This window comes from Triticum aestivum, chromosome 4A (assembly GCF_018294505.1).
Source record: "Triticum aestivum cultivar Chinese Spring chromosome 4A, IWGSC CS RefSeq v2.1, whole genome shotgun sequence".
Lineage (NCBI taxonomy): Eukaryota > Viridiplantae > Streptophyta > Magnoliopsida > Poales > Poaceae > Triticum > Triticum aestivum.
In genome coordinates, this window is record NC_057803.1 from 43,279,531 (window position 1) to 43,305,171 (window position 25,641).

At 43.9% G+C, this 25,641-nt stretch overlaps 2 protein-coding genes and 1 pseudogene across 2 annotated transcripts; 2 read left to right on the top strand and 1 right to left on the bottom strand.

Moving 5' to 3' along the window:
- The first annotated feature begins 216 nt into the window (after positions 1–216).
- On the top strand, positions 217–388 carry LOC123088699 (uncharacterized; annotated as a pseudogene).
- Positions 389–16,218: 15,830 nt separating this feature from the next.
- On the top strand, positions 16,219–19,260 carry LOC123085034 (uncharacterized protein At5g01610). The gene is made up of 3 exons (XM_044506592.1): positions 16,219–16,483; positions 17,132–17,186; positions 18,523–19,260. Exons 1-3 carry the CDS (start codon positions 16,397–16,399, stop codon positions 18,900–18,902), a joined length of 522 nt encoding a protein of 173 aa, XP_044362527.1. The 5' UTR covers positions 16,219–16,396; the 3' UTR covers positions 18,903–19,260.
- Positions 19,261–21,246: 1,986 nt separating this feature from the next.
- LOC123085035 (uncharacterized protein At5g39570) lies at positions 21,247–22,869 on the bottom strand. The gene has a single exon (XM_044506593.1). The coding sequence runs from the start codon at positions 22,756–22,758 to the stop codon at positions 21,523–21,525; it is 1,236 nt and encodes a 411-aa protein (XP_044362528.1). The 5' UTR covers positions 22,759–22,869; the 3' UTR covers positions 21,247–21,522.
- Positions 22,870–25,641: the final 2,772 nt, after the last annotated feature.

The following is a 25,641-nucleotide window of genomic DNA, read 5'->3' on the forward strand; positions in this document are numbered from 1 at the left end:
CTGTTTTGTGTACTTGTGTTAATGGGCTATATGTACAATTGGTCTCTTGGATACCTCGGCCTTTCTGACGCAGATGGGTTAGAAAATACTGGTTAGCCAACGTGTGTGACCAGTTTGAAACTAGTGATTGCGTCTAGTTTAGACCCACGTGGAAACACTGTGAAGATCTAATCAGGAAAGGCATCTATATAAGTGGAGGGTCGGCAACTTTGAAACCTACTTACCTGGACGGTGTCTATGAGTGATCAATAAGGATCATGGTCTAGATCAATGGCTCACATTGCACTTTGTGAGTGCGTTGATCTATGTTGATCTACCATCTTCTTTTTGTGGGAAAGTGGACGTTGTAGTTCGTGATAGAGGGGCTATGTGTTCGCGCAGCCCCTACCAAGTTTTCAAAGTAATTTTGTGTTGAATTTGAATCCAAGGTTTATGTATTCCTTTTACTAACTTTCATGCTTTGGTAAACTTGTTGACTTTTTGAACAATTAATAAATATGTGTAGTCGATCAAATCGACAACACACCAACCATATGCAAGTTGATGAAGAGTTTATTTTACACTTCAAACCTCTTTCATTCATTCATGAGAATCCTGGCATCGTTTACAAGCATGGAGATTACAGAGTTCAGGGGCATCTTCTAACCAAACATTGGGAGGATCAAATGTAGCTAATCTAGGTACTTCATATGGGCGATACGAGTAATTTGCTAAGAAAACCAACATTTGATGAAAACCGGTGAAAACCACGAGAAAAAGATGATGCTACATGAGTAATACAAGTAATTTGCCGAGAAACAAGAGTAGACTCCTAAGCCAAGTGGTCCAAGTAGTGAGAGCACACCTCAAAAACTGACAAGCGTTTATGTGATGGTTGCAGCCAGGTGTGCAGCTTACGGGTGGGGGCGCCGCGCAAGACCACACGACTGTTAAGAAATAAAATATGTGATCAATTGTATGGGAGGGATGCCTCCCAGGAGGTGTCTGTTGGAGAAGGAGTGTCTCCCCAACACACCCCTTCAGACTGTATATAAGTGGGTTTCCCACATTGCAACAGATGAAGAGAATCATTTATGTCTTCCCTTTGTCTCTTTTACTTTGGTAGTACAATACGTTATCAGCAGATAGACTCTATCGACCAGACACGAGCCTTTGGTCGCCGTCGGCAGCATGCTACAATGGAACGCGCAGCGACTACGCTACAGAAACAGAACAAGGCGGCGCTAGTCATCTACGGCCAAGAGGAGCATGCATAGGCATACATGCATCCGTTGGAGAAATCGATCAGGAGAAGGCGATCTTGATCGGCAACTGCCGAGTTCACGACGAGATCGCGTACAAAAGGGAATTAATCAACCAAACGGTTTCTAATCCGTGGCGTGATTCCATTTTTGTCTTCTTGTGATGAATTCATTGATTTCTCTTGTATGTTCCGAGGATCGATATCTGGCGTGGTGGCACTCGGCCACGGCTCCTTACGGAGGGGTGCCGGCACACTGCGGAGGCGCAAGGCGAGACGGCGACTCCCCATCGACCAGGCGAATCTCGTCGCGCACTTCCGCGCGAGACGCGACGTCGCCGGTTGTCGCCGGTGGCGCTAAATAGCAACCACGATATCCAGGAGCGATCGGCTGCAGACGCCAAACTTCTCTCTAAGAAAGATCAGAGGAATTGATCCTGATGGATTAATAGATGTCTCATTCGACTGTTCTCGTTTTGATTAAATAAATATGCTAACCAATTCTGTTGTGGCTTCAATGCATTGGGAACAAGACCAACGGACGAACGGAAGTCAACAACTACGGCCACTATGTCGCTCAACCGGCTGTGACCTCGTCGAGGATGCATGAACAGCCATGGCGTAGTTCTTCTTCGACGACGCAGTGGTACTCTGGTAAGTCCGACCGACTACGACCCCAAATCGGTGTTGCGGCAGACGACGACACCCTCCATGGCAGCCGGCTTGCTGTGTAGCAACGCGGTGGCGTCTTCATGGCCGGCGTCGCACTCGCGGCGACCGCGAATCCTGGCGCGGAGGCAGTTTCTGATGCGCAAGCAACCCTCATTTGTGGCTCGGCCTCGATCCCGTGGCAGCCAGTTCGCCGTGAGATAAAGCGCTCCGGCGCGCCTGAACCATACCGACGGTGGGCGGTTATTTTTCCCCATGGAATTGGTAACCGCACGGGAAGACGGAGAAGCCTATCTCCTTGGCTATTTTACAATTAGCCCTTGGATTATTCTATAATCCTGTATAAGTCCTTGCAGTTTCGGTTTCTGCCCTCGAGCTTATAAGACCATGAAGGTTAGCCCTCAGTCTTATTGAAAATTGCAAACGAGCTGTCATGACAGTTGGACTTAAAATCTTAACAGTTTAGCCCGAAGGCGTACTGTTTTTCAGCAATTTAACCATAAGGTTATTGTTATTTGCGTTTTATGCCCTAGGCTTCAGAGCAAATATACAAACCATTGGGTCTTGCTGAATTGCATAATAATTGATTATGCATGATGTGAAATGATCGTTTGAGGCCTTCCAAGTCCTCATATATGTTGCACAAGTATGTTTATACTTCTGCATTTATTTGTATTACATGCATGAGTAATACGGTTGCCCAACAATATGTTGATTTCATTATTCGCATAGAATATGGAATTTGCTTGCAAATTTGGGAAACATAAAGTAGAGTGAAGTGTATGAAATTGCCTGACTATGTCAAATTTACATTTGTCATAAAGAATCGACAAATGGTACCTACTACTTAATTGCAGATTATCCAATGTTATTGTGAGGTCTATATTATGTCTTTCTGACATAGTGACTACCTTCAATTTTGCACACAACTTATGGTTTGCATTATGGAACGAATCAATTTTGTTCACAACTGTGAGGTCTACACCACCATGTGGTGATTACCTTCAATGTGTTTTTAATTAACACAAAATTGTGAGAAGCTCCATAAGAGTGAGGTCTACACTACTTAGTAGTGATTATCTCCATGTGTTCAAAGCAAAAATGAAGGCACAAAACTTATGACATAGCCATTATGGGGCCTACATTGTCGGTGCCTACTTTCATGATATTTTCCCAAATACTTGTCAATTTCATAGCAATTGTTATTGGTTGTGACTATAGTGTCACATACTCCATCGGGAGATGAATCCAAGGCATTGGTGACTATGCTGCATATTATGCTATGAAGAGAATTATGCAAAACACTTGCATATTTTGGTGATTAACTTACATGCATACACACCTTATGAGATGCCATCATAGCTATGAATTAAGTTTATGCACAACTGAGAGGTTTATGCCATTTTTTATGGTGATTACCTTCATGTGTTATAGATATGTAAGGTTGTGAAGGCTATGATCAATGGGAACTGTCCATAAGAGTAAGGCACCACTAGGTGGTCGACTACCTCTATGTGTTTTAAGGAAATTAAAGGTTTGTCCCTTTTGAGGTGACTAACTTTACTTGGAAGATCCACACCACATTGTGGTGTACTTCTGGGAGGTTTGCCCTATGGGTCACTAAGAATCACCATCAGCATGACTATGCTTAGCCATAGCATTTTCATCCTATTTAATTTACAGAAGGTAAATTAATGCATGAGAATTTCATGCAACATATGGCTGACCTTTTTGGAAAGGAAATGCGATGAGATGACATTTGGTGGGAGTAACTATTTAAGATGGGTCATGGACATTAAAGATTTTGTCGACCTGGAGCCTTGTTTCCAAAGAAACTGCACCTGCAGAAAATGTCATGGCTATCTAAGAATATGCATATTTGCATTTATGTGCCATCGCAATGGCTCAGTTCTCAAACTGAGTATGTAATGGATGATGAATATCCATTTTCCCTTTGAGCCTTCATTGAGGCGAGATATATTGTTATAAGCATTACATGAATGATTATCCATTCGTTGTCAGGAATTCGTGTCCGTTGAGGCTTATAATTTTGTTGTCTATAAATCAACACTAAGTTGAGATTATATGATAAGGCAGTCTCAGATCTTGATCTGATTGTATGTCCTTACTGTACTTTACATTCTTCTATGAAGGTAAATGGAACACCATCTTTATTTCAGGGTAAAAATATGATGAACTTCTTGTGAAGAATCAACTGGTACACCCTAACGGGTGCTATACCATTACCTGAAATTTATGCTAGTGCTTATAGTACTAAGCAATTTTGTGGTTAAAGAACCACGAGGAGTTGAATGTAAAGTGGAGAAAAATGACAAGAAGAAATGGAGTGTATAACTCAAAAGGGAATGGGTCATTTAATCTAAATGATCATAATGACAACTTTCAAGTTTGTCAAAGTGGCGGTTGTACGAAATATCGTACCAATGATTGAGTTGGTCAAGTATTGGATTAATCATACCACCGACTCACTCGAGGCAAATGATTTTAATGGGATAAGTTTGAAGTTCTACTTTAAAAGGAAATGACCAGAAAATACGCTGGCATGGTAGAAGGAGAATGGACTCCTCTATATTAATGATATGCTTGTGGAATGATATTCCAAATATATTTTGGAGATCTCGTGTAGTCTCCTAGTTATCCCTAAATATCATTGGCCTATAATTGTAATACTACATATAGTATAAATTGCAACATCTTGTCCCTCGGACATGATAGTTGAGATAATTGAGTGTATGAATTAGTTTATACTCAATCTTGTTGCATACGTAATAATTTTTCCTCCTTTATCATCATGATATTGGACGGTTAGAGAAATTATTGACAATTCTGTTGGCTACAACTTGACAAGTTGCAATATTCCCAACAATCATCAGATTGTTTTGTGCACTACATGTGACATCGGGGAATTAATTTTAAGGCACTCTCACCTTAAAATTTGAAATGAGCCATCCAATACTCTTGATTGCATTCAAGAATATGTTTGGATTATTCAACCATTATCTGGGTTATGTTGGTACTTCATGGTGTTCATAGACGTATCTAAAAGATGGTCTTAGATGTGTATCATTCACACAAAACCATGTGTTTACTGAATTAGTTGCTCACATTGATGAATTTAGAGCAAATTATCCTCAGGTGGGATAATTCCATTGGAATAGTAATGTCGTTGAACTTGGTTCACGAGCATTCAATGGTTATATTCAGTATATAGTACATAACCAGAATGGTTTGGCTTGATCTCTTATGAAAGAGATTCAATATTGCATAGCCAATGTTGCAGAATTGTGATTTACCAAAATTTTGCTAATGGTAGCATGCGGTCTCACACTCCGCATATTTGGTCTAAATGAGATCAAATGATACTGCACCCCCTTGCAGTTTGTACGTGGAAATAACTAAAGGATTTCCCATCTGCGGTAATTCGGTTGCATACCGGTGTCACCACCCCAGCGTACATCATGGGCCATCACATATGGTTGGGACCTATGTGAGGAATAACTGTGGTATGTTCGTTAATCCGCCGAATACCTTAACCCTTACAAGGGAGTTATTTGCAGCCCATACGCTGATTGCTTTTGCAATAAGAACATTTTCTGGCATTAGGGGAAGATGAGTACCACAAAGAATACCAGGAAATGTATAAGAAATGTCATAGACATTTTGTCCACGTACTTAAGAATCTAAACTGCAGGTTCAAGTTATGAGAAATTTGCAGCATATATCAAATAATCTGCCAAGTATATTTACTGATGACAAAGGTGTCACTATGGTCAAGTACCAGAACGACTGGAGGTACCTAATAAACCACTCGTCTCCCTAGATGAGAGCAAGAGGGGGAGAATTCTGGTCGCATGAGATTAAGTTCTCATATGTTTCAGCAGAAACGGAGGAGATTGCCTCCTCGATCAGTAAATATGATTCAACCTCGGTTGAATGACACATGAGGGATGCGCGACATCCAAAGTCCAACACATATGTGCACACATTTTTAGGTGTTGAGACATCGAAACACCTTGACTCCGTTGTTGTGGGAAATCACAAGGAGTTAAGAGGCATAATGAGAATTCCACAAAATGAAATTGATCATTAAAAACAGTATATGAGAAAGTCTACATATGTCGACATAAAATTCTTCTCGAGAATTGCTAGAATCCTTTTGGGCCCTGAACCAAATCCATGGAGAGTGTTGTTGCACTTATATTGGTTCAAATGAAAGGGAGCAATTAAGGAAGAGTGGCACTCGCTCATCAAAAGAGAGGTATTTACCATTGTAAAACCTGCTCCTCATAAGTATCTTCCAGAGGGAAGAGAAGTGAATTTTCGTTTGAAAACGAAAATAAATGAGGTGGTGAGAAAGCGAAGCGTGTAGCACAAGGGTTTTTCGCAGAGACCCGACATCGGTTACGATGTAGCATACCTTCTTGGTATGAGTGGAATTATGTTTCGATACTGAATGTTAATGGCAGTACAGATCCATACGGTTGATGTATGTAATGTCTACATACTCTCCCATGGGTATTTTGGATGTATATATTGAAGTCATTGAATGACTTAATATTCTGAATCCAAAGGTAAATCGCAACATGCATGTGTGGAACTTCTGAAGTCATTCTATGACTTGAAGTAGTCGGAGAATTGTGTGGTGCAACCGACCGAGTGAGTTATTCCTTGACAAGGATTACTCTCATACTAATGATTGTTGACGTGTATTCATGAAGAAATCCTGGATTGGATTTTACATCACCTTATTTTGTGGTGTCGATGATCTTATCATCAAAGCCTATATAAGACATGAAATACACACAATCATCTTAAGACGGATATTTGGGTTAAACCAAATTATGCTAAGTTTATGACTTGAGCATATCCCCCTAAGATATCAGTCTTCATATATCCGAAAGTATTGGAGAAGTTCAATATGGATATATTATATCAAAGACACATATGGTCATGTTATACCTAATATGGGATACAAATCCTTGAGACATAGGGGAGATGGTGAAGTGATAGTGGGGCATGAATTGCCATATCTAAATACCATCGAAGCACTCATATATCTTGCAAAATATGTCAGGCCTAACACTATAGTTTTTGGCAAATTATTGAGAGTGCAATTTCCCGAAAGGTATAAGGTTTGTGTAAGGAATATCCTCGGATATATCCAGGGCACAAAGGGTCTTGATCAATTTCATCCGAAAAATCAAGATGGGACCATGGTTTGATATATTGATAGTGGCAAATCATCTGATCCCACAATGCCATATCAAAGACTGGGTTTGCTAGAAGAGTATTTTGAGGGAAGCCTTTAGAATAGACTCTAAACGAGTCCTTCCAGTGATCATTCTATTTTATTTGAAGCATCACAAAATGTAGATGACTTCTAGAATGATTGGCCACATGTGAAATCATGTGGAGATTATCATTATCTACCAAGATAATGTCACTTGTATTGCTTACGGGTTATATTTATCCTCACGAGTTACAGAAATGTAAGAGGGTAATTTGCAAACAAATTATTTTGATATTCACTATATCTCTACCAATGTTTATATTCCAGAACTAGGTTCGTGGATTTGGTATCAAATAACCTTGAGGTTTGCAAAGTTCAGGGGGAGTAAATCCCAAATTATAACCCGTTGGTGGTCTTGTGATCACTCATATTGTACTCTTTTTTCCTTTATGAGTTTTCCATGATGGTTTCTCATATAAGGTTTTTAACGAGACAATATAAATACAAGTGCGGACGTATGTCATATGGTTTCTCCTTGTATTTTTGCCACTGGGTTTTTAAAGGAGTTTTTGGTGGCATATCGTTATAATGTTTCTCCTCAAAATTTTCCCACAGGGTTTTTAGGAGGAGTTTTTGGATTGCAATATACAAATGACGAATTGATCAAGGGGGGTGTTAAGAAATAAAATATGTGATCAATTGTATGGGAGGGATGCCTCCCAGGAGGTGTCTGTTGGGGAAGGGGTGTCTCCCCAACACACCCCTTCAGACTGTATATAAGTGGGTCTCCCACATTGCAACAGATGAAGAGAATCATTTGTGTCTTCCCTTTATCTCTTTTACTTTGGTAGTACAATAACGACCAAACGAGTGGGACGACAAAGAAAGAGCAGTAGCTAGGTGGAAGATAGCCGTGAATGACAAGGACTTTGTCCAGATGGACTATAGGAGTACGTCGTAGATAGATACCTTCTGCTTGTGCCGCTTTTGCTTGGATAACATGCTGACCACTGCTCGGTCATAGCACGGCCCCCTTCGTTGATCAGAATCGGGCGTTTGCACGCCGAGGCTGTGTCTGTGCGTGGCGGAGGGCAAATTGTGTGCACGGCGCGGCTGGCTTGCAAACTGCAATGCAATGGACCAACAACGACAACGGTGAGGCGCCATGCTCTTGGCCGTGCAAAAATATGGGGAAACAGCCGTTCGTTGTACTACTCTAGTAAATGGCACCCAAGTAAGCGCGATGCCTCCCCAGCTGTGATGCGGCATACGCTTGGCTCCCGTTACGCGGTTCGCTGTTAGATCTGGGAACTTTCCAAGTTTTGGGTCCGTGCACGTCTCAAACCGCAGCCCCGGCTCACGCGATCCTCCTCCTCGCTGAGCGCCCAAATTGGGTTGATCACTTCTTCAATTCCAGTTCAAATTTGGGCGTGGATAGTAGGAGTACTAACTGAAACTCGGCAGCCATCCACCAATTCCAACGTCTCCTTTCGAGTAAAGTCTATTTTAAACCCTGAACTCGTACGGCTCGTCTGTTTTAAACCCCAAACTCCAAATCCCTGAAATCCACACCCCCAACTCTCTAATCCCGGTCGTTTTCGCCCTTGTTGCAGTATCCAAATGGGGGGGAGGATGGGATTGCTGACTTGTGGGTCCTGCTCGGGCGCTGGAGATGCTAAGTGGTTGAGCCGGACCAGCTCGTTCCGGTCCTCGCACACTCGCCCTCCCAATCCCCTTCTCTCCTGACGCATCGCCTTCTCCCACGGCGGCAATGGCGACGCTGAGCGGATGATCGCGGTGACCTCCGACGACCACGCCGACGGCAAAGTAGCAGGTGCGTCGTCGTGTTCATACGTGAATCATCTGTGGTGTTTTTTGCTTCCCTCCCCGAGTTAGGTTTAGGGTTTTACAGGGGGTGAAAGGTGGGGTTTTGGGGGGGGGATTTTGTTGCCCGTTTAATCTCATGTTTTGGGGGCTATACTTATTCATGGACTGATACATGATATGCATTGTAAGTTTCATCAATTTTATAGCTTTTTTAACAGTTTTGTGTTGTGTTGCCTGAAGGTGTCAATTCATCTTAGGGCATCTGAATTTAGTAGAGCTAAATCATGCATGCTCTGTAGTAGGTTGGTTCTGCAGCAGCTTTATTTGTGTTTATTGTACAGTAGCTTCATCTTAGGACAGCACTGAATGTGTGTGTTAATTGTACAGTAGCTTTCTGAATGTAATTTTTTTTTCTGAATTTGAAGTGTACTGACTGAATGTAAATAATGCACTGTGTAGGCTTTGCTCTCTGAAATCATGGATCCAGCAGATGTTTTGAATGTCAGGTTTCATTATGGGGGAGAGTTCATCCGCATTGGTCCATCCCTTGATTATGTTGGGGGAGATACTGCAATGTCAGTGCTTGAGAGGGATAAGTTATCACTGCCAGAGCTAAAAGGATTTTTAGCTGATCATTTGACTGTGAAAGATAGTATGAAGATATATTTTCTCATGCCTGGGAGACAGTTAGTAAATGGATTATTGTTTCTGCATACTGATGAAGGTTGCATGCAAATGTCAGAGCACATTATTGATGCAGGGGTTGCTGACATATATGTTGAGTATAATGGTGAACAAGATGAGCCAGAAGAAGATGCTAGTGGCTCTGATTTTGAAGATGAATTGGATGATCTGATGGAAAATGATGATGAACCAGATGTTGTTATCACTGCAGAAGAAGAAGAGATTGTTCAAGGCAATGTGCAGGCAGTTAATGCAGTACCAGAGCAAGACATTTTGGAACATATCCTGGTTCCTAATGAAGGTGGTGTGGTTACTGAAATTATAAGCAGCCCTGTGAAGCACAATATCAGAGTTGATGCTCTTTCCCAAGGCTCTCAAGTTGTCAATCCATCTCAGCCAATTGTTGCTAGCCAAAATATAGCTTCAATTCCAGAAACTGCAGGAAATTGTTCAGAGTCTGAAGATTCAGATGATCCTGAATATCTAGCACATACTGATGATAGTGGGGAGGAATCAGAGGTAGTGGAGTTGAGAAAGCATGCCAGAAAATTCAAGAAGAAGATGAGAGCTTCAGAAATATGGTTTGCAAAGGAGTCTACTGGTCCAGTACCTATTGAGCTAGTGGCAAATGTGGAAGAAGCAGTACATGACATGGAGTTTGAGTCCTCTGATGAGGACTACTCCTATGATGAAGATGAAGATGGCCAGTTTGTTAGGAGGAAGAGCCAGTTTGTTAGGTTTAACCCTGATTCAGAAATTCCACATTTTAGTTTGGGAATGGTTTTCAAAAGCAAGAACCAATTGGTGAAAGCACTGAAGAGGTATGGGCTTGCAACCAAAAGGAGCATATCTTTCCCAAAATCTGAAGAGCAAAGGGTAAGAGCTAAATGTGACTGGCCTGGTTGCCCCTGGATGTTGTATGCTGCAAAGACAAGTAGATGTTCTAGGTTTCAGATCATCACTTATGAAGATGAGCACAACTGTGCACAAAACAGGGAGAACAGACTTGTTACTGCAAAAGTGATTGCTAAGAGATATGAGCACATTATCCTAGCAAATCCACTATGGAAAATTGACAGCATTAAAGCCACAGTGCTCAAAGACATGTTTGCTGATGTGTCAGTTTCATAATGCAAGGCAGCAAAGAAAATTGTGCTGGATAAGCTCTTGTGTGGGACGAAAAGTGAGTACACAAAAGTCTTTGATTACCAACTAGAACTTCTTAGGAGCAACCCTGGCAGCACAGTGGCCATTACCTTAGATCCAATAGAGATGGAATTAAATATATTTCAACAATTCTATTTTTGCTTTGATGCAATGAAGCAAGGGTTCAAAGCAGGGTGCAGGAGAGTCATTGGACTAGATGGATGCTTTTTCAAGGGAGCATGTCAAGGTGAACTGTTGGCTGCCATTGCTAGGGATGCTAACAATCAGATGTACCCAGTAGCATGGGCTGTGGTGGAGAAAGAGACAAATGACGGCTGGAAGTGGTTCATTGCACTCTTAATCAAAGACTTGGATATCAATGACCAAGGAGAAGGATGGGTCTTCATTTCTGACCAACAAAAGGTACATTTAATTTACTGCATGCATTTTATTAGTGGTGTAAGACAAAAGGCACTCTATGATAGGGTAGGTGAAAAAGGTGTAGTCACATCATCGAAGCGAGACAAAATGCACTCTATGATAGGGTAGGTGGAATTGGTGTAGTCACATCATCGAAGCGAGACAAAATGCACTCTATGATAGGGTAGGTGGAATTGGTGTAGTCACATCATCGAAGCGAGACAAAAGGCACTCTATGATAGGGTAGGTGGAATTGGTGTAGTCACATCATCGAAGCGAGACAAAAGGCACTCTATGATAGGGTAGGTGAAATTGGTGTAGTCACATCATCGAAGCGAGACTAAAGGCACTCTATGATAGGGTAGGTGAAATTGGTGTAGTCACATCGTCGAAGCGAGACAAAAGACACTCTATGATAGGGTAGGTGAAATTGGTGTAGTCACATCGTCGAAGCGAGACATAGGGCACTCTAGGATAGGGTAACATAGGTAGGTTACTTACTTACTTTTTTAGTACTGCAACCTTACTTACTTTTGTTTACTTAGTTTTCTTTACTAATGCAACCTTACTTACTTTTGTTTACTAATGCAAACTTAGTTACTAGTACATACAAACTTATGTAGCTTTTCACTCTTTTTAGGGCTTGATCAATAGCATGAGGGACTATTTGCCTAAGGCTGAGCACAGGATGTGTGCAAGGCACATATATGCCAACTAGAGGAAGAAACACAAGGACCATGAATACCAAAAGAGATTCTGGGCAGTTGCTAAGGCTGGTAACAGAGAGGATTTTAATTACAATAAGGCCAAGCTTGCTCAACTAACTCCTAAAGGTGCAAAGGATATCATGAGGACAGAGCCAAAGCATTGGGCTAGGGCTTTTTTCCCACCTGGAGCAAACTGTGAATCAGTTGACAATAATCTTTGTGAGTCATTTAACAATGCCATCATAGAATCTAGGTTCTATCCAATTATTACACAAGAAGAAATGATAAGGAAAAAGATGCTTGTTAGAGTGCAAGAGCAGAGAGCCAAAGGGGTAAAGTGGAAGGGAAAAATTTGTCCAAGTATTTTGAAGAAACTACAAGTCAGTATTAAAATGACACAGTACATTGAGGTGCTCTAGAATGGCAAGGAGGGATTTGAGGTCAGGCACATGAAAGGCAGGAAAAAAAGTACATAGTACATGTTGAAAGAAGGATTTGTACATGTGGATACTTTCAGCTGGCAGGCCTCCCTTGTTGCCATGCCATTGCAGCTATCTACAAGTGTGGTAGAAAGATAGAAGACTACATTGACAAGTGCTACTGGGTTGAAACATTCAACAAAATATATGAGCATTGTCTGCAACCTATTTTAGGAGAAGAAAGCTGGCATGTCTCTCAAAACCCTAGGCCAGTGGCACCTGGATACATTGTCATGCCAGGAGCAAGAAAAAAACAATGACAGGAGGAGAGAAGAGGGTGAAGCACCCAAAGGAAAAAAATGAGCAAGCATGGCATACAGATCACTTGTGGATCTTGTGGGCTTAAGGGACACAACAAAAGTGGTTGTAAAAGTAATGCAGACAGAACCCAGAAAACTAAATCATATCTTGGAAAGAGAGGGAGAAATTAGAGGGCAGCAGAGGTACTAATTATATTGTTTTTCCTTCAACTATGCAAAAACATAATCATATTTATCTGTGTTTTCTTTGTTCTGAACTATGCAAAACCATAACTAGTTTTGATCTGTTCATTGGTATATTTTGTTTGCAGCAAGCACAGACTGATGCATCAAGATCTACACCTCCAGCAAGCTCTCAAGTTCCAAGAACTACAACTCCATCTACTACCCAAGCTGCAAGAACTACAGCTGCAGCTAGCTCTCAAGCTGGTACATCAAGCTCTCAAACTGCACCATCAAGGTTCAGACCTTCCAGAAGCATTAATCCAGAGGGAAGCACATCTGCAAGGTAGTACAATAGTGATCTAGGAGTAGATCACTGGACATCGGTCAAAATTATCCTTAGTGGAATAAGGATATGTTTCTCGATTATGGAGGTGACAAAAAGGTTCGTCGTAAAGGGTTACGTCGATGCAAGTTTTGACACTAATCCAGATGACTCTAAGTCTCAATCTGGATACATATTGAAAGTGGAAGCAATTAGCTAGAGTAGCTCTGTGCAAAGCATTGTTGACATAGAAATTTGCAAGGTACATACAGATCTGAATGTGGCAGACCCGTTGACTAAACTTCTCTCACAAGCAAAACATGATCACACCTTAGTACTCTTTGGGTGTTAATCGCATAGCAATGTGAACTAGATTACTGAATCTAGTAAACCCTTTGGGTGTTGGTCACATGAAGATGTGAACTAATCACATAAAGATGTGAACTATTAGTGTTAAATCACATGGTGATGTGAACTAGATTATTGACTCTAGTGCAAGTGGGAGACTGAAGGAAATATGCCCTAGAGGCAATAATAAAGTTATTATTTATTTCCTTATATCATGATAAATGTTTATTATTCATGCTAGAATTGTATTAACCGGAAACATAATACATGTGTGAATACATAGACAAACAGAGTGTCACTAGTATGCCTCTACTTGACTAGCTCGTTAATCAAAGATGGTTATGTTTCCTAACCATGGACAAAGAGTTGTTATTTTTGATTAACGGGATCACATCATTAGGTGAATGATCTGATTGACATGACCCATTCCATTAGCTTAGCACCCGATCGTTTAGTATGTTGCTATTGCTTTCTTCATGACTTATACATGTTCCTATGACTATGAGATTATGCAACTCCCGTTTGCCAGAGGAACACTTTGTGTGCCACCAAACGTCACAACGTAACTGGGTGATTATAAAGGTGCTCTACAAGTGTCTCCAAAGGTACATGTTGGGTTGGCGTATTTCGAGATTAGGATTTGTCACTCCGATTGTCGGAGAGGTATCTCTGGGCCCTCTCGGTAATGCACATCACATAAGCCTTGCAAGCATTGCAACTAATGAGTTAGTTGTGAGATGATGTATTACGGAACGAGTAAAGAGACTTGCCGTTAACGAGATTGAACTAGGTATTGAGATACCGACGATCGAATCTCGGGCAAGTAACATACCGATGACAAAGGGAACAACGTATGTTGTTATGCGGTCTGACCGATAAAGATCTTCGTAGAATATGTAGGAGCCAATATGAGCATCTAGGTTCCGCTATTGGTTATTGACCGGAGACATGTCTCGGTCATGTCTACATTGTTCTCGAACCTAGGGTCCGCACGCTTAAGGTTTCGATGACAGTTATATTATGAGTTTATGAGTTTTGATGTACCGAAGGAGTTCGGAGTCCCGGATGAGATCGGGGACATGACGAGGAGTCTCGAAATGGTCGATACGTAAAGATCGATATATTGGACGACTATATTCGGACATCGGAAAGGTTCCGAGTGATTCGGGTATTTTTCGGAGTACCGGAGAGTTACGGGAATTCGCCGGGGAGTATATGGGCCTTATTGGGCCATACGGGAATAGAGGAGAGAGGCCAAAAGGAAGGAGGCCTGCGCCCCCCCTCTGGTCCGAATTGGACAAGGGGCGCATCCCCTTTTCCTTCTTCCTCTCCCCCTCTTTCCCCTTCTCCTACTCCAACAAGGAAGGAAGGAAGGAGTCCTACTCCCGGTGGGAGTAGGACTCCCCTTGGCCCGCCCCTCCTAGGCCGGCCGCCCCCTCCCCCTTGCTCCTTTATATACGGGGGCAGGGGGCACCTCTAGACACACAAGTTGATCTTCGTGATCGTTCCTTAGCCGTGTGCGGTGCCCCCCTCCATCATATTCCACCTCGGTCATATTGTAGCGGTGCTTAGGCGAAGCCCTGCGACGGTTGAACATCAAGATCGTCACCATGCCGTCGTGCTGATAGAACTCCTCCCCGAAGCTTTGCTGGATCGGAGCCCGGGGTGCGTCATCAAGCTGAACGTGTGCCAAGAACTCGGAGGTGCCGGAGTAACGGTGCTTGGATCGGTTGGACCGTGAAGACGTACGACTACATCAACCACGTTGTGCTAACGCTTCCGTTGTCGATCTACAAGGGTACGTAGATCACACTCTCCCCTCTCGTTGCTATGCATCACCATGATCTTGCGTGTGCGTAGAAATTTTTTTGAAATTACTACGTTCCCCAACACTCCATACTTTATCCCGAAGATCTCCAAGCAATCCACGTAGAAATGGCGTCGTCGGGCCGTCATGCCAATCGATGAAGCCATGCTATTTGTTTCACAAACACATTTCAGAGAAATTGGACAGAGATTCAGAAACAGAGGCGGACAGAGATTCAGAAATTGAACAAATTTCAAAGAAATTGGACAGCATACCTCAGCATCCACACACGAATAGTACCTCCTACCAGGGTTCGCCCTACTCCACGAGATCCACCGCGGCGCCTTCTTCCCGCAAAGGCTGCAATTCCTAGCTGGCTCGTAGTCCATCGGTTGCTCCCGATATGGCACCGGCGACCTCGCAGCTTGCTGCCCGCCTCTCCTGCTAAGCCCGCCGCCGCGCAAAGAAGATGAAGCTCCGGAGGAGAACGACATGGTTGCCGGCGCCGCCAATCGCCGCCCAGTCTCCGTCGCTCGACGAACCCTAGCTCTGTTCCCCACCCAGCCCTCGCGGCGAACCCTAGCTCTGTTTCCCCACCCACAGCCAGCGCGCGCTTACAACAGAGAGACAGGCAGAGAGTTAGGTAAACCCGGCCTCCACTCTGCCACGTCACCTAATCCTCCCCTCAAACGGCATTAAGGTGGCTAACGACCAGGATTAAAAAGTTGGGGGTGTAGATTTCAGGGATTTGGAGTTTGGGGTTTAATACAGACAAGCCATATGAGTTCAGGATTTAAAATAGACTTTACTCTCTCCTTTCCTTTTCTCCCACCAAACAAACAGCCAGCCCGCACCGCACGCTCGCAGGGGATCCGGCGCCACGGTTCGGAACCCCGAACAAAGCCGCTCTTTATTTATTCCGCTCCTCTCCTGTGGAGCGTGCCGCAGCTCTGAACCCGGTTCCGTCCACTGTCTGTCGCCCATCCCGCGGCACCCCACGCACGCGCCACAGCCAGCCGCCGTCCGCGCCCGCGTCCACACGCCCCTCGCCGACGCTGGCGCCGAGGAAGGATGGAGAAGGCCCTCACCAAGCTCGGCAGCTTCACCATCCCCCGCAAGGCCAAGCAGGAGCTCTCCGCCATCGGCGGCGACATCTCGGTCAGTGCTCCTCCACACCCTTCCCCGTCATCTTTCTCGCCTTCGTGGCTTTGTTCTTGTTCGTCATGGTGAGTCTCTTCTCGTTCTTGGTGAATCTCTTGGACCGGGTAGAATGCCGTCCCTGATTTCCCGGTTCGCTTGCTTGTTTCCGGGAGATTTTTACGGGTTTCCGTTATCACGGGGGTGGATGGATGGACGGATTCTTTTCTATTGCTCGGTGTTCTGTTTTTCTTGTCCTCATCTTTTTCTGAGGCCGTTGCAGTTCAGAAATAATCTGCCTGACAACATTTCGTGGTTCACATGTTACTGCTACTGACCAAGAAAATTTTGAGTTCTTGAATGCATTTATTTGCAGATCTTTCTCCTATATTCTTCCCCCCTTTAAGCCGGGTTAGATTCGTTCCTTTTCCCACCAAGACCAGCGAAAGTTCTTGCTTTCATATGCAACCTTTTTCCGAGTGGACTGCCATATGAAAATCATTATTTGATTCGATCACACTTCTGCATTCGCTGTACCAACTCAGTAGTAGTACATTTCTGTGCATTCTAAGTTTAATTATTACTACACTCTAGTAGTTCCAACATCCAAGTGGTTCAGTTCATCATTCACAAATCACAACGAATAACCCAACAATTTCTGATCTGCAGCGCATCTCAAGCACCGTGGAGGAGAAGGCGAAATGGGTCTTCGAGAAGCTCAAAGGTACTGTACTATCGATCGCTCTGCTCCACTATTTCTCCAATTTCTGCTCAGTGGTTGCTTTGTGGCTCAGAAAATAGCAGTTAGTCTGAAGCTACATGTCATGTCGTCTTATCAACATCTTCAGTACACTCGTCCGTCGCTGTTAGCAACGCTGTTTTTCTTGCTGACGCGTAACACCAAAGCAAAACAATTGAGTGCTTTCTTTAATACGACTGTATCCATCCACATAGCGTTTCTTCACGATTTGGATCTGGCTCCGTCCCTGTAGCCCTAATCCAAGTACTCTTTTCGATCTGCAAAGTGCTACGAATACAATGAGTGACGCTGATGCACATGGGGGCCAAACTGAAATGGGTCCAATGTTTGTTGACGCCATTATGCAAAAGCTCCTAGGAGGATAGTGCAGAGCAGGGGGGACTTGCTCACCTAACATCTTGTTTTACTTGCAATCTTTTCACTGGGTCTGTTGAGGTCTTTGGCGGTATTAGCAAGGCTGTCTTCAGCTTGTCATGGGGTTAGCAAGCACCAACCAGCTGATTTGGTAGTCTGTAATGCATATTCTAATCAATGTTTTCTTCTAAGCAGCCCCTAATCTGTACTCTTACAGGAAGCTGCGAACAACTAGTGGTATACTCGGATCCGCAATCCGACCGCTCACGTGAAAACATTGCGCGGAAAGACAGTAGTTGCTTAAATAAAATGTGAATGTTCTGAAGTACTTCCGCCGTTCACTATTATAAGATGTTTTGGATATTTCAATATGGACTACATACGGCCTGAAATGAGTGAACAAACGTACTAAAGTGCGTCTACATACTTCCGATTCAGAAAAGAGTTAGAACATATTATAATATTGAATGGAGGGAGTAGTTCGTTAAATAAAATGTGAATGCTCACAAAACAGATCCGTTGGCAAGTTTTTTGCCACTTGCAGGCCATCTTCAATTGTACCTTCCAGTTTGTTTGTTTTTTGGTTTAAGTAGGTATACAGTATACATTGCTCTGAGACATCTTTCTTCTGATCAAAAAATCCTTCGTATGAATTTCCCATTTTCACACTTCGTTCCACTGCAATTCCAGTCTTGTAGTATACATAATTGGGCATTTACACTTTACATACATCAATCTTCATATATTTGAACTTTGCTAAAGCGCTCGAAGCTGCTGCTTCTGAATTCCCTTCTGCGTGTCAATATGTTTGTGGCATTCTCATGCCATGGTTCACATGTTGCCATTAGGTCTATGCAATTCTAGCTAGTGACAATTGAATAATTGCTACATAAATGTCTACTATATATGGACTACAAGTGACTGACCCTATTTCTTTCTTCTTCAGGCAAACCAAACAAGTCCCTCTCTGACCTGCTGCGCGAGTACAACCTCCCACCGGGCCTCTTCCCTCGGAACATCATCTGCTACGAGTATGACCAGACGAGCTCGAGGCTGGTGGTGCACCTGGCCAAGCCCTGCGAGGTGAGCTTCAAGGACTCCTCCATGATACGGTACGCCACCCGCGTGAAGGCGACCCTGTCCCGGGGCAAGCTCTCGGCGATCGAGGGCATGAAGACCAAGGTGGTGGTGTGGGTGAAGGTGACCACCGTGAACCTGGAGAGCTTCCGGTCCGACAAGGTGTGCTTCATCGCCGGCGTGAAGAAGCTGAGGCAGAAAGACGCCTATGAGGTGCCCCGCGAAGCCGCCTCCGTCGAGGAGTTCTGAACCTTGATCTGATGGTCCGTCTTCTTATCCATAGTGTCCATGATTCGTGCCATTCTTTTGAGTCCCATGTGGTGTGTGGTTCCTGAGGGCGTGCTGGTGATTGAATTGGTGTGCTGAGGCTAGGCATGTCTGTACATTGGATTTGGTTCTTCCTGATGAAAGGCCCCCATGCATGTTCTCTCATCATTTCGCATGGGTGGTGTCCCAGTAGTGTGAACATTTAGCATGTGTTCTGGCTTTGTGGTGCTCATCTGTCGGGGACCTGTGTTTCAGTGCTTTATGGTGCTGCGTGTGCCGGCTGCTGGCTGAGGTGCATTGCACTTTTGCCGAAATAATTGTTTCAGCAAGCTTCAAGACATTTGGAATTTTTCTGCTCATAAAACACCGGTCCCTTGGTTCACCATAAACTACTGAGCTAACCATGTGCACGTTGAAGACCATAAAACTATTTTGTTCTATTAAGACATAGTATATGCAAAAACATCATGATAGTATCGTGATGCCAGGAAACACATGACTGAGAAATCCCTATAAAAATAAGTATGAAAAAAAAAGATACTCAACTCACACAGCTCACCTGAAGACAGGAAAAATGAAAACAATGACTACAAAATCAGGTGCATCATCCCAAAATGCCAATGTATTGGATCACGGAATTCTTTGTATGATTAAGCGGCAGGTTTCGTGGAACATGACCCAGGCAGAAAAAAAGTCAGTTACAGAAATACGTTGCTTTTAATTTCGGATCCCTGTATACAGGCTCCACATTCAATCATATAGCTTGCTACGAGTTTCTGTCGAAAAATCACATGCTAAACATATCTCAACTAGGAACTATCAGTGGTGAACGAAAATTCTACTAAGGAAGTTCTTGTAAGAGCTGGTTTTAATCAATATTTCCTCCGTCTCAAAATAAGTGTCGCAACTTTGTACTAACTTTAATATGAAGTTATATGGATTTGGGCCTTCTCTTCATGAGCTCTTGGCCTAGGTTCGTGAAATTTCCACACAAAAACCATCTTCTGAATCGCTCCAAGCCAGCATGTTGATCCTGCTTCTTCACAAAAATCTTTGACGGCTCCATGTAGCCCTCGGTTTCATCTTCAACATCGCCAAAAGTTTGGCGATCACCAAAAGCCATGTAAACATGCCTTAGGATTTCTGGCACCACTCATATTTACTGTAGTAGCAACATGTTCTGCTGTTGCTGACTGGTACATGCTAGGAGGATTTTTCGGCTGTTTGGCTATTTGAGGCACACAGTGTATTCCACGCTCATCAGCATAGTTCATCACAGAGGCCTTTGATGGAGATTTAAGATGACTCCAGGGAAAGAAGCACGGAGGATGTCAGATGTTCACCTGACCTATCCTTGTCAAGCTTGTTGATACCGTTGTGCGATGGCAACATAGCAGCGCAAGGATGGATACTCTTGTTGCCTCGGTTGGACCGCTGAAGAATGGTTCAGAGTGTTCAATTACTTGAGTTCTAGCAAATTATCAAGTAGGTCTGGAGTACTTCAAGTTTGGAGTCTAGATGCAAGGCAAGACATAAACAAGGTTGCCTGCTGATATGAAGAAGGGGCCGCGGAGAAGGATAAGATAAGAACTGCAAAATGTTCGACCATAGGGGAAGAAAGAACAGCTCACGCTCATAAAGGTTATGTTTGTGTGGTGCTTTTCCTGCCCACCATGGTATCTGGGAAATGTGCAATAACTGGTATAACATAATCCCTCCGTCCCAAAAAAGTAAGTGCCGACTTTGTACTAAATCAGTGACACTTATTTTGGGACGGAGGGAGTATATGTTTGCGGGTTAGTTCAAGCTGATAACATGACACCAGCTGAGGGTGTGCTTCAGCAGGTGTTGATGATGTTTACTTTACAACGTTAGTTTGCCACTTAACTGTACACAGATGGCGGAAACTACCATCATTTGACATAAATATCCAAAGCTACCATCAGTTGAAAAGGTGTCCTCAAAACAACCATGAAAAAAATTCAGTAGTTTAGCTACAAAATCAGAGCCAATAGGTTGAACAGGAAAGTAAGATGCAGATAAAAACAGTTTTTCAACCAACCCACTTAAGAGATGATTTCACAGGGCAAAGTCAAAACACTTGCTGAAAGAAACAGAGTGTCTCTTTAACTGAATCCAGCAAACATAGTGCTACAACATATATTAATCATGATCTTCATATGTGCCTTTTTTTGTTTCAGATTTAGCCCAAGGGTTTTAGATACGCACAACATTGCATTAGGGTTCAGTTCAGTATAATAAGATACTAGGATATATCGCCAGCATAGCTACATTCAAATAATAGCCATTAGAAAACACCAAGATCTATTCAACACTTTTATTATGATAACACTACAACAATTATTTCAATTCAGAACTATTTACAAAGCATGAATAACACAAGTTTATTCATCCAATCTTTTATTCTCCTGAAATTAAAAGTAGCACCTTGGGCATTCAGTACATTGCACACAGCACAGGCAAGACAGCTTTGTCGGTGGAAATCATAAGAAATTCCACAACATACAGATGTTAAACAAGAAGGGACTAACCAAACACAAAGCCCCTCACCAATCACAATGTAGTGAAGATCAGTTATGAATCAACGCTTCTTCATGAACCCCTCTGCAAGCTTTAAGTAGTCCCCCATACCAGCTCCGCTTCCCCCCTCACCATCCTTCTTCATGAAACCCTGAGCAAGTTTCAGGTAATCTGCCATGCCACTGCCCTCCGACTCATGTTTTCCACTCTCAGGGCGGCCACCATGTTTCTTCTTGCCGCTATCCTCTTCATTTTCCTCCTTTCCATACCCTCCTCCTCCATGGCCACTAGTCTTCTTGTGCCCACCCTCGCCATCCTGCTTCTTCATGAAACCCTGTGCAAGTTCAATGTAGTCTCCAATGCCGCCGCCTTCTGACTCATCCTTCCCTCCATGGCTTCCACCACTAGGCTTCTTCTTGTAGTCATCTTCTTCATACCTTCCTCCACCACTAGGCTTCTTCTTGTAGTCATCTTCTTCATATCTTCCTCCATGGCTTCCAGCACTAGGCCTCTTGTACTCATCATCTTCCTCATACCTCCCTCCACCATGGCCACCGGTTGGCTTCTTCTTGTACTCATCTTCGTATCTCCCTCCACCTCCATATCCACCTGCACTAGGCTTCTTCTTGTACCCATCATCTTCCTCATACCTTCCCCCACCATAGCCACCACTGCCACCACCACCACTAGGAGGCCTCTTGTAGTCATCTTCTTGCTCATACCTCCCCCCACCATAGCCACCACTGCTAGGCTTCTTCCTGTACTCATCTTCTTCCTCATACCTTCCACCTCCATAGCCACCACCACCACTAGTAGGCTTCTTCCTGTACTCATCGTCCTCTTCATACCTCCCACCACCGCTGGGCTTCTTGTACTCATCATCATCCTGTTCGTACCTCCCACCACCACTAGTAGGCTTCTTCCTGTACTCATCCTCCTCCTCGTACCTGCCGCCTGAACCCCCGTGGCCGCTCGGCTGATGCTTGCCGCCCCCGCTGCCCCCCTCCTTGGCACCGAACTTGTGGAGGTAGTCCTCGGCCTTGTTGAGGTAGCCGCCGACGGGCTTGCCCTCGAGCTTGCCGTAGAGGGAGGCCGCGTGGAGCAGGTCGGCGGCGGCCTCGGCGGTGCGGCCCTTGTCGACCTTCCCCAGGTTGTGGTCCTGGAGCGCCGCCTTGGCCGCCTCCGCCACCAGCTTGGCGCTGGCGGCGAGGTCGCCGCTGCCCCCGCCGGACGGGCGGTGCTGCTGCGGCGGCGGGCGGCGCCGGCCGGAGTCGTCCTCGCCGTCGTAGGAGGCCATTCGCGTCGGATCTGGGGAAAGGGGGAGAGCTGAGCAGAGGAGACAGAGCAGAGCAGAGAGGCGGGGCTTCGATCAGACAACACGGCACAGGGACACACGGGGTATTCGTGGTCGTGGGAGCCACCGCATTTGATGCGAACCTCCCTCGGCTCCAGCTGCCGTCGGAGAACCGTCCAGGGCGCGTCGGTTGGACACGGCCTGCATTCCGGGCACACGTTTTGCTCCCGTCTTGTAATTTGATTACTTTCTTTTTCACGAACCTAACTTTTTTACAACTAAAATTGCCATTCAAATAGAAAGAAAATAAATTAAAACTGAAACTTTTCATCTGAATTTATTTATTTTTTGTCATGCTTGACAACTAAAGTTGGCATCCTCACGTCATTAAACTTGTCTAAAAAACGTTTGAAGTTGTCATGTGTTCGTGCCACACGTATGACATTTATCAGGGTCTTTATTTTTTGGATCGCCTTCATTACAGATGTAAGAGCATCGCCGATACAAGATGTATATTTGGAGATGTAAACATAGACGTTGTATAATTTACAACACCAAAAAAAAATGATTTTTATATCTTCAAAAAAATCTCAACTCCAATAGATGATGTATATTTGGTAATGGAAAACTAGTGCTCCAACATCTGATGTACTCCCTCCGTTCCTTTATGTAACGTGTATTATTTTTAACACGATGACTAAGGCATATAATTATAGAGAAGTTAGGACGAAATTACCCTTGAAAAATCTGTTGGTCAGTGGCGAGTAAATCAATTAGTCCAGAAAAAGTAAGAGATACGTGCAAAAAAGAAAGATATATTTTCATTCTTTTGCTACAAGGAAAGATACAGATAATCAGGAAAGAGATACTTTTCTATTTTTAGATGGTTAATAAGGAAATTATGAGGAATTAGAACAAATGCACCTTACATTGTGAGATTTTATAAAAAACAAATACACCGTATATAAAGGAACCGAGGGAGTATAAGTCTTTCAATATGGAGTACATATAGAGCCAAATGAGTTAATCTACATTTAAAAATCTAAACTATGTTCATATACATGCGTATATAGCCCATATTGAAATCTCTATAAAGACTTATATTTAGAGACGGAGGGAGTATATTTGAAGGTGTAAAACGCCTACGGTCGCGCGGCAGCCTATAGCTACACTCCAGCCACTGTACAATCATATTCTTTCGAACTCAACTTCCACGCGGTGCAAATCAACACATATTCGACGATCGTATAATTTGCGGTTCTTCCCTTGGCAATGAAGCCCTTGTCCTCCACGTTGAGATTATCATCATCAAATTGAGTACCATATTCTTGTGATGCATACTCTTAAGAGAAATAATCTTCGTTTGCGACATTTATCACACGCATGAATGCTCCATCATCAAGAATACAAATACACGTACACGCAACGTCACATTATATTCGTATTGGACATGAAAAGAACAAACAAAAGAAAAAGGATTTTCTGCCTTTGTGAAATTTCATTGAGCACACTGGAGGCGGTGGCCACGGGCGTGGCCGGTTCTTCCTCCATGGTCGGCGTGGCTTGCGGTAGCGGCGGAGGAGGACGCCCATGTTCAGCGACAGTTGCCACGGCCGGCGGCAGTATTGAATTGGCCTAAGTAGCCGCCAGCGCCTTTGTCTTCTTCGCCGCCTGAGATGGACCCGTGGCGGGGTTGCATGCTGCTGGCCGGTACGAGCCGCCACCACAGGGTTTAACAACCGGCAACTTCTTCGTCGGTGGCACACCAGTTCCCGCAGTGGTGACCAGACGAGGTGGTGCGAAACCGGTGTGGCGGGATGGGGGCGGCATGGCGGCGGAAGCGGGGTCGAGGAAGGTTGTAGCGCCAGCAGTGGCCGTGGCGAGGTTGGTCAGACCGACGAAGGCGGCAGCGGGGTTATCAGAGTCGGCCATGGGGCCGGGCAGCGGGAGGTGGGTGGGCGCTGGGCGGGCGCTGGGAGTTTCAAATTCTGCGGTTGGGTGATTGGCACGTGACTGGGCATTTTACATCACCAGGTAGCTGGTGGTGCAAATTTGGATCTTTAAGTGTTGTATTTTACATCACTTGGAGGAGGTGATGTAATTTTCTTTACATGTACATCATCTGTTGTATATCGTTGTTAGGCCCTCGTGATGTAAAAGTTAGTTATTTTTTGCATCTACATCTTCAATTGGAGATGCTTTAAACGCTCATACAAAGTAACAAAACACACCCCTACGAACACACGCATCCTACTCCTATGAGCACATCTGAAATACCGAGCCGACATCATATATCTTGAGATTGGCGAAGTCACCACAGGCGCCTCCGTAGTCGACGGAAACATCTCCTCCCACTGAACGAACATCGTCGGGAAGCCTGAAATATATCCAGAAAAATGCGAACACCAGTGTCAAGTCTAGACTATAGGACTTGAACCCTGTTGGACTGATTCCACCACATAGAATCTAACCATCTGAGCTAGACTCCGTTTGCATAAGATGGGTAGGACGTTTTGGAGGCCTAGCTCCATGAAGTCCTTAACTTTTTTAAAAAATAGTTCAAACTTTTTGGTTTAAAAAAATCCTGAAAAATTCATGATGAAATACGCAAGGTGCAAAAAAATCATCTAATTTGAGAATGAAGAGTACATATGTTGAAAAGCCATTGATTTGTTTTTATGTAGCTCTTATTTTAACATATCCTAGTCCATGCCTTGTCGACCCTGAACCCTCATCCAGTACATTACACACTTGCAAACATGTCTTATATTTTGGGATGGAGATAACATGTCTTTGGGTATATGTGTATTGTTTGCAAGTGAGTAATGTTTGCAAGATGGAGATGATTCCCCTTCCGACAGAGGTTTGGATCAGGGTTACCTAGGA

Coding starts and splice junctions, on each gene's coding strand:
- LOC123085034 (XM_044506592.1), top strand. CDS start 16,397: ATGGAGAAGGCCCTCACCAAGCTCGGCAGCTTCACCATCCCCCGCAAG. Junction 16,484..17,131: donor CCATCGGCGGCGACATCTCG/GTCAGTGCTCCT, acceptor TCTGATCTGCAG/CGCATCTCAAGCACCGTGGA. Junction 17,187..18,522: donor GGTCTTCGAGAAGCTCAAAG/GTACTGTACTAT, acceptor TTTCTTCTTCAG/GCAAACCAAACAAGTCCCTC.
- LOC123085035 (XM_044506593.1), bottom strand. CDS start 22,758: ATGGCCTCCTACGACGGCGAGGACGACTCCGGCCGGCGCCGCCCGCCG.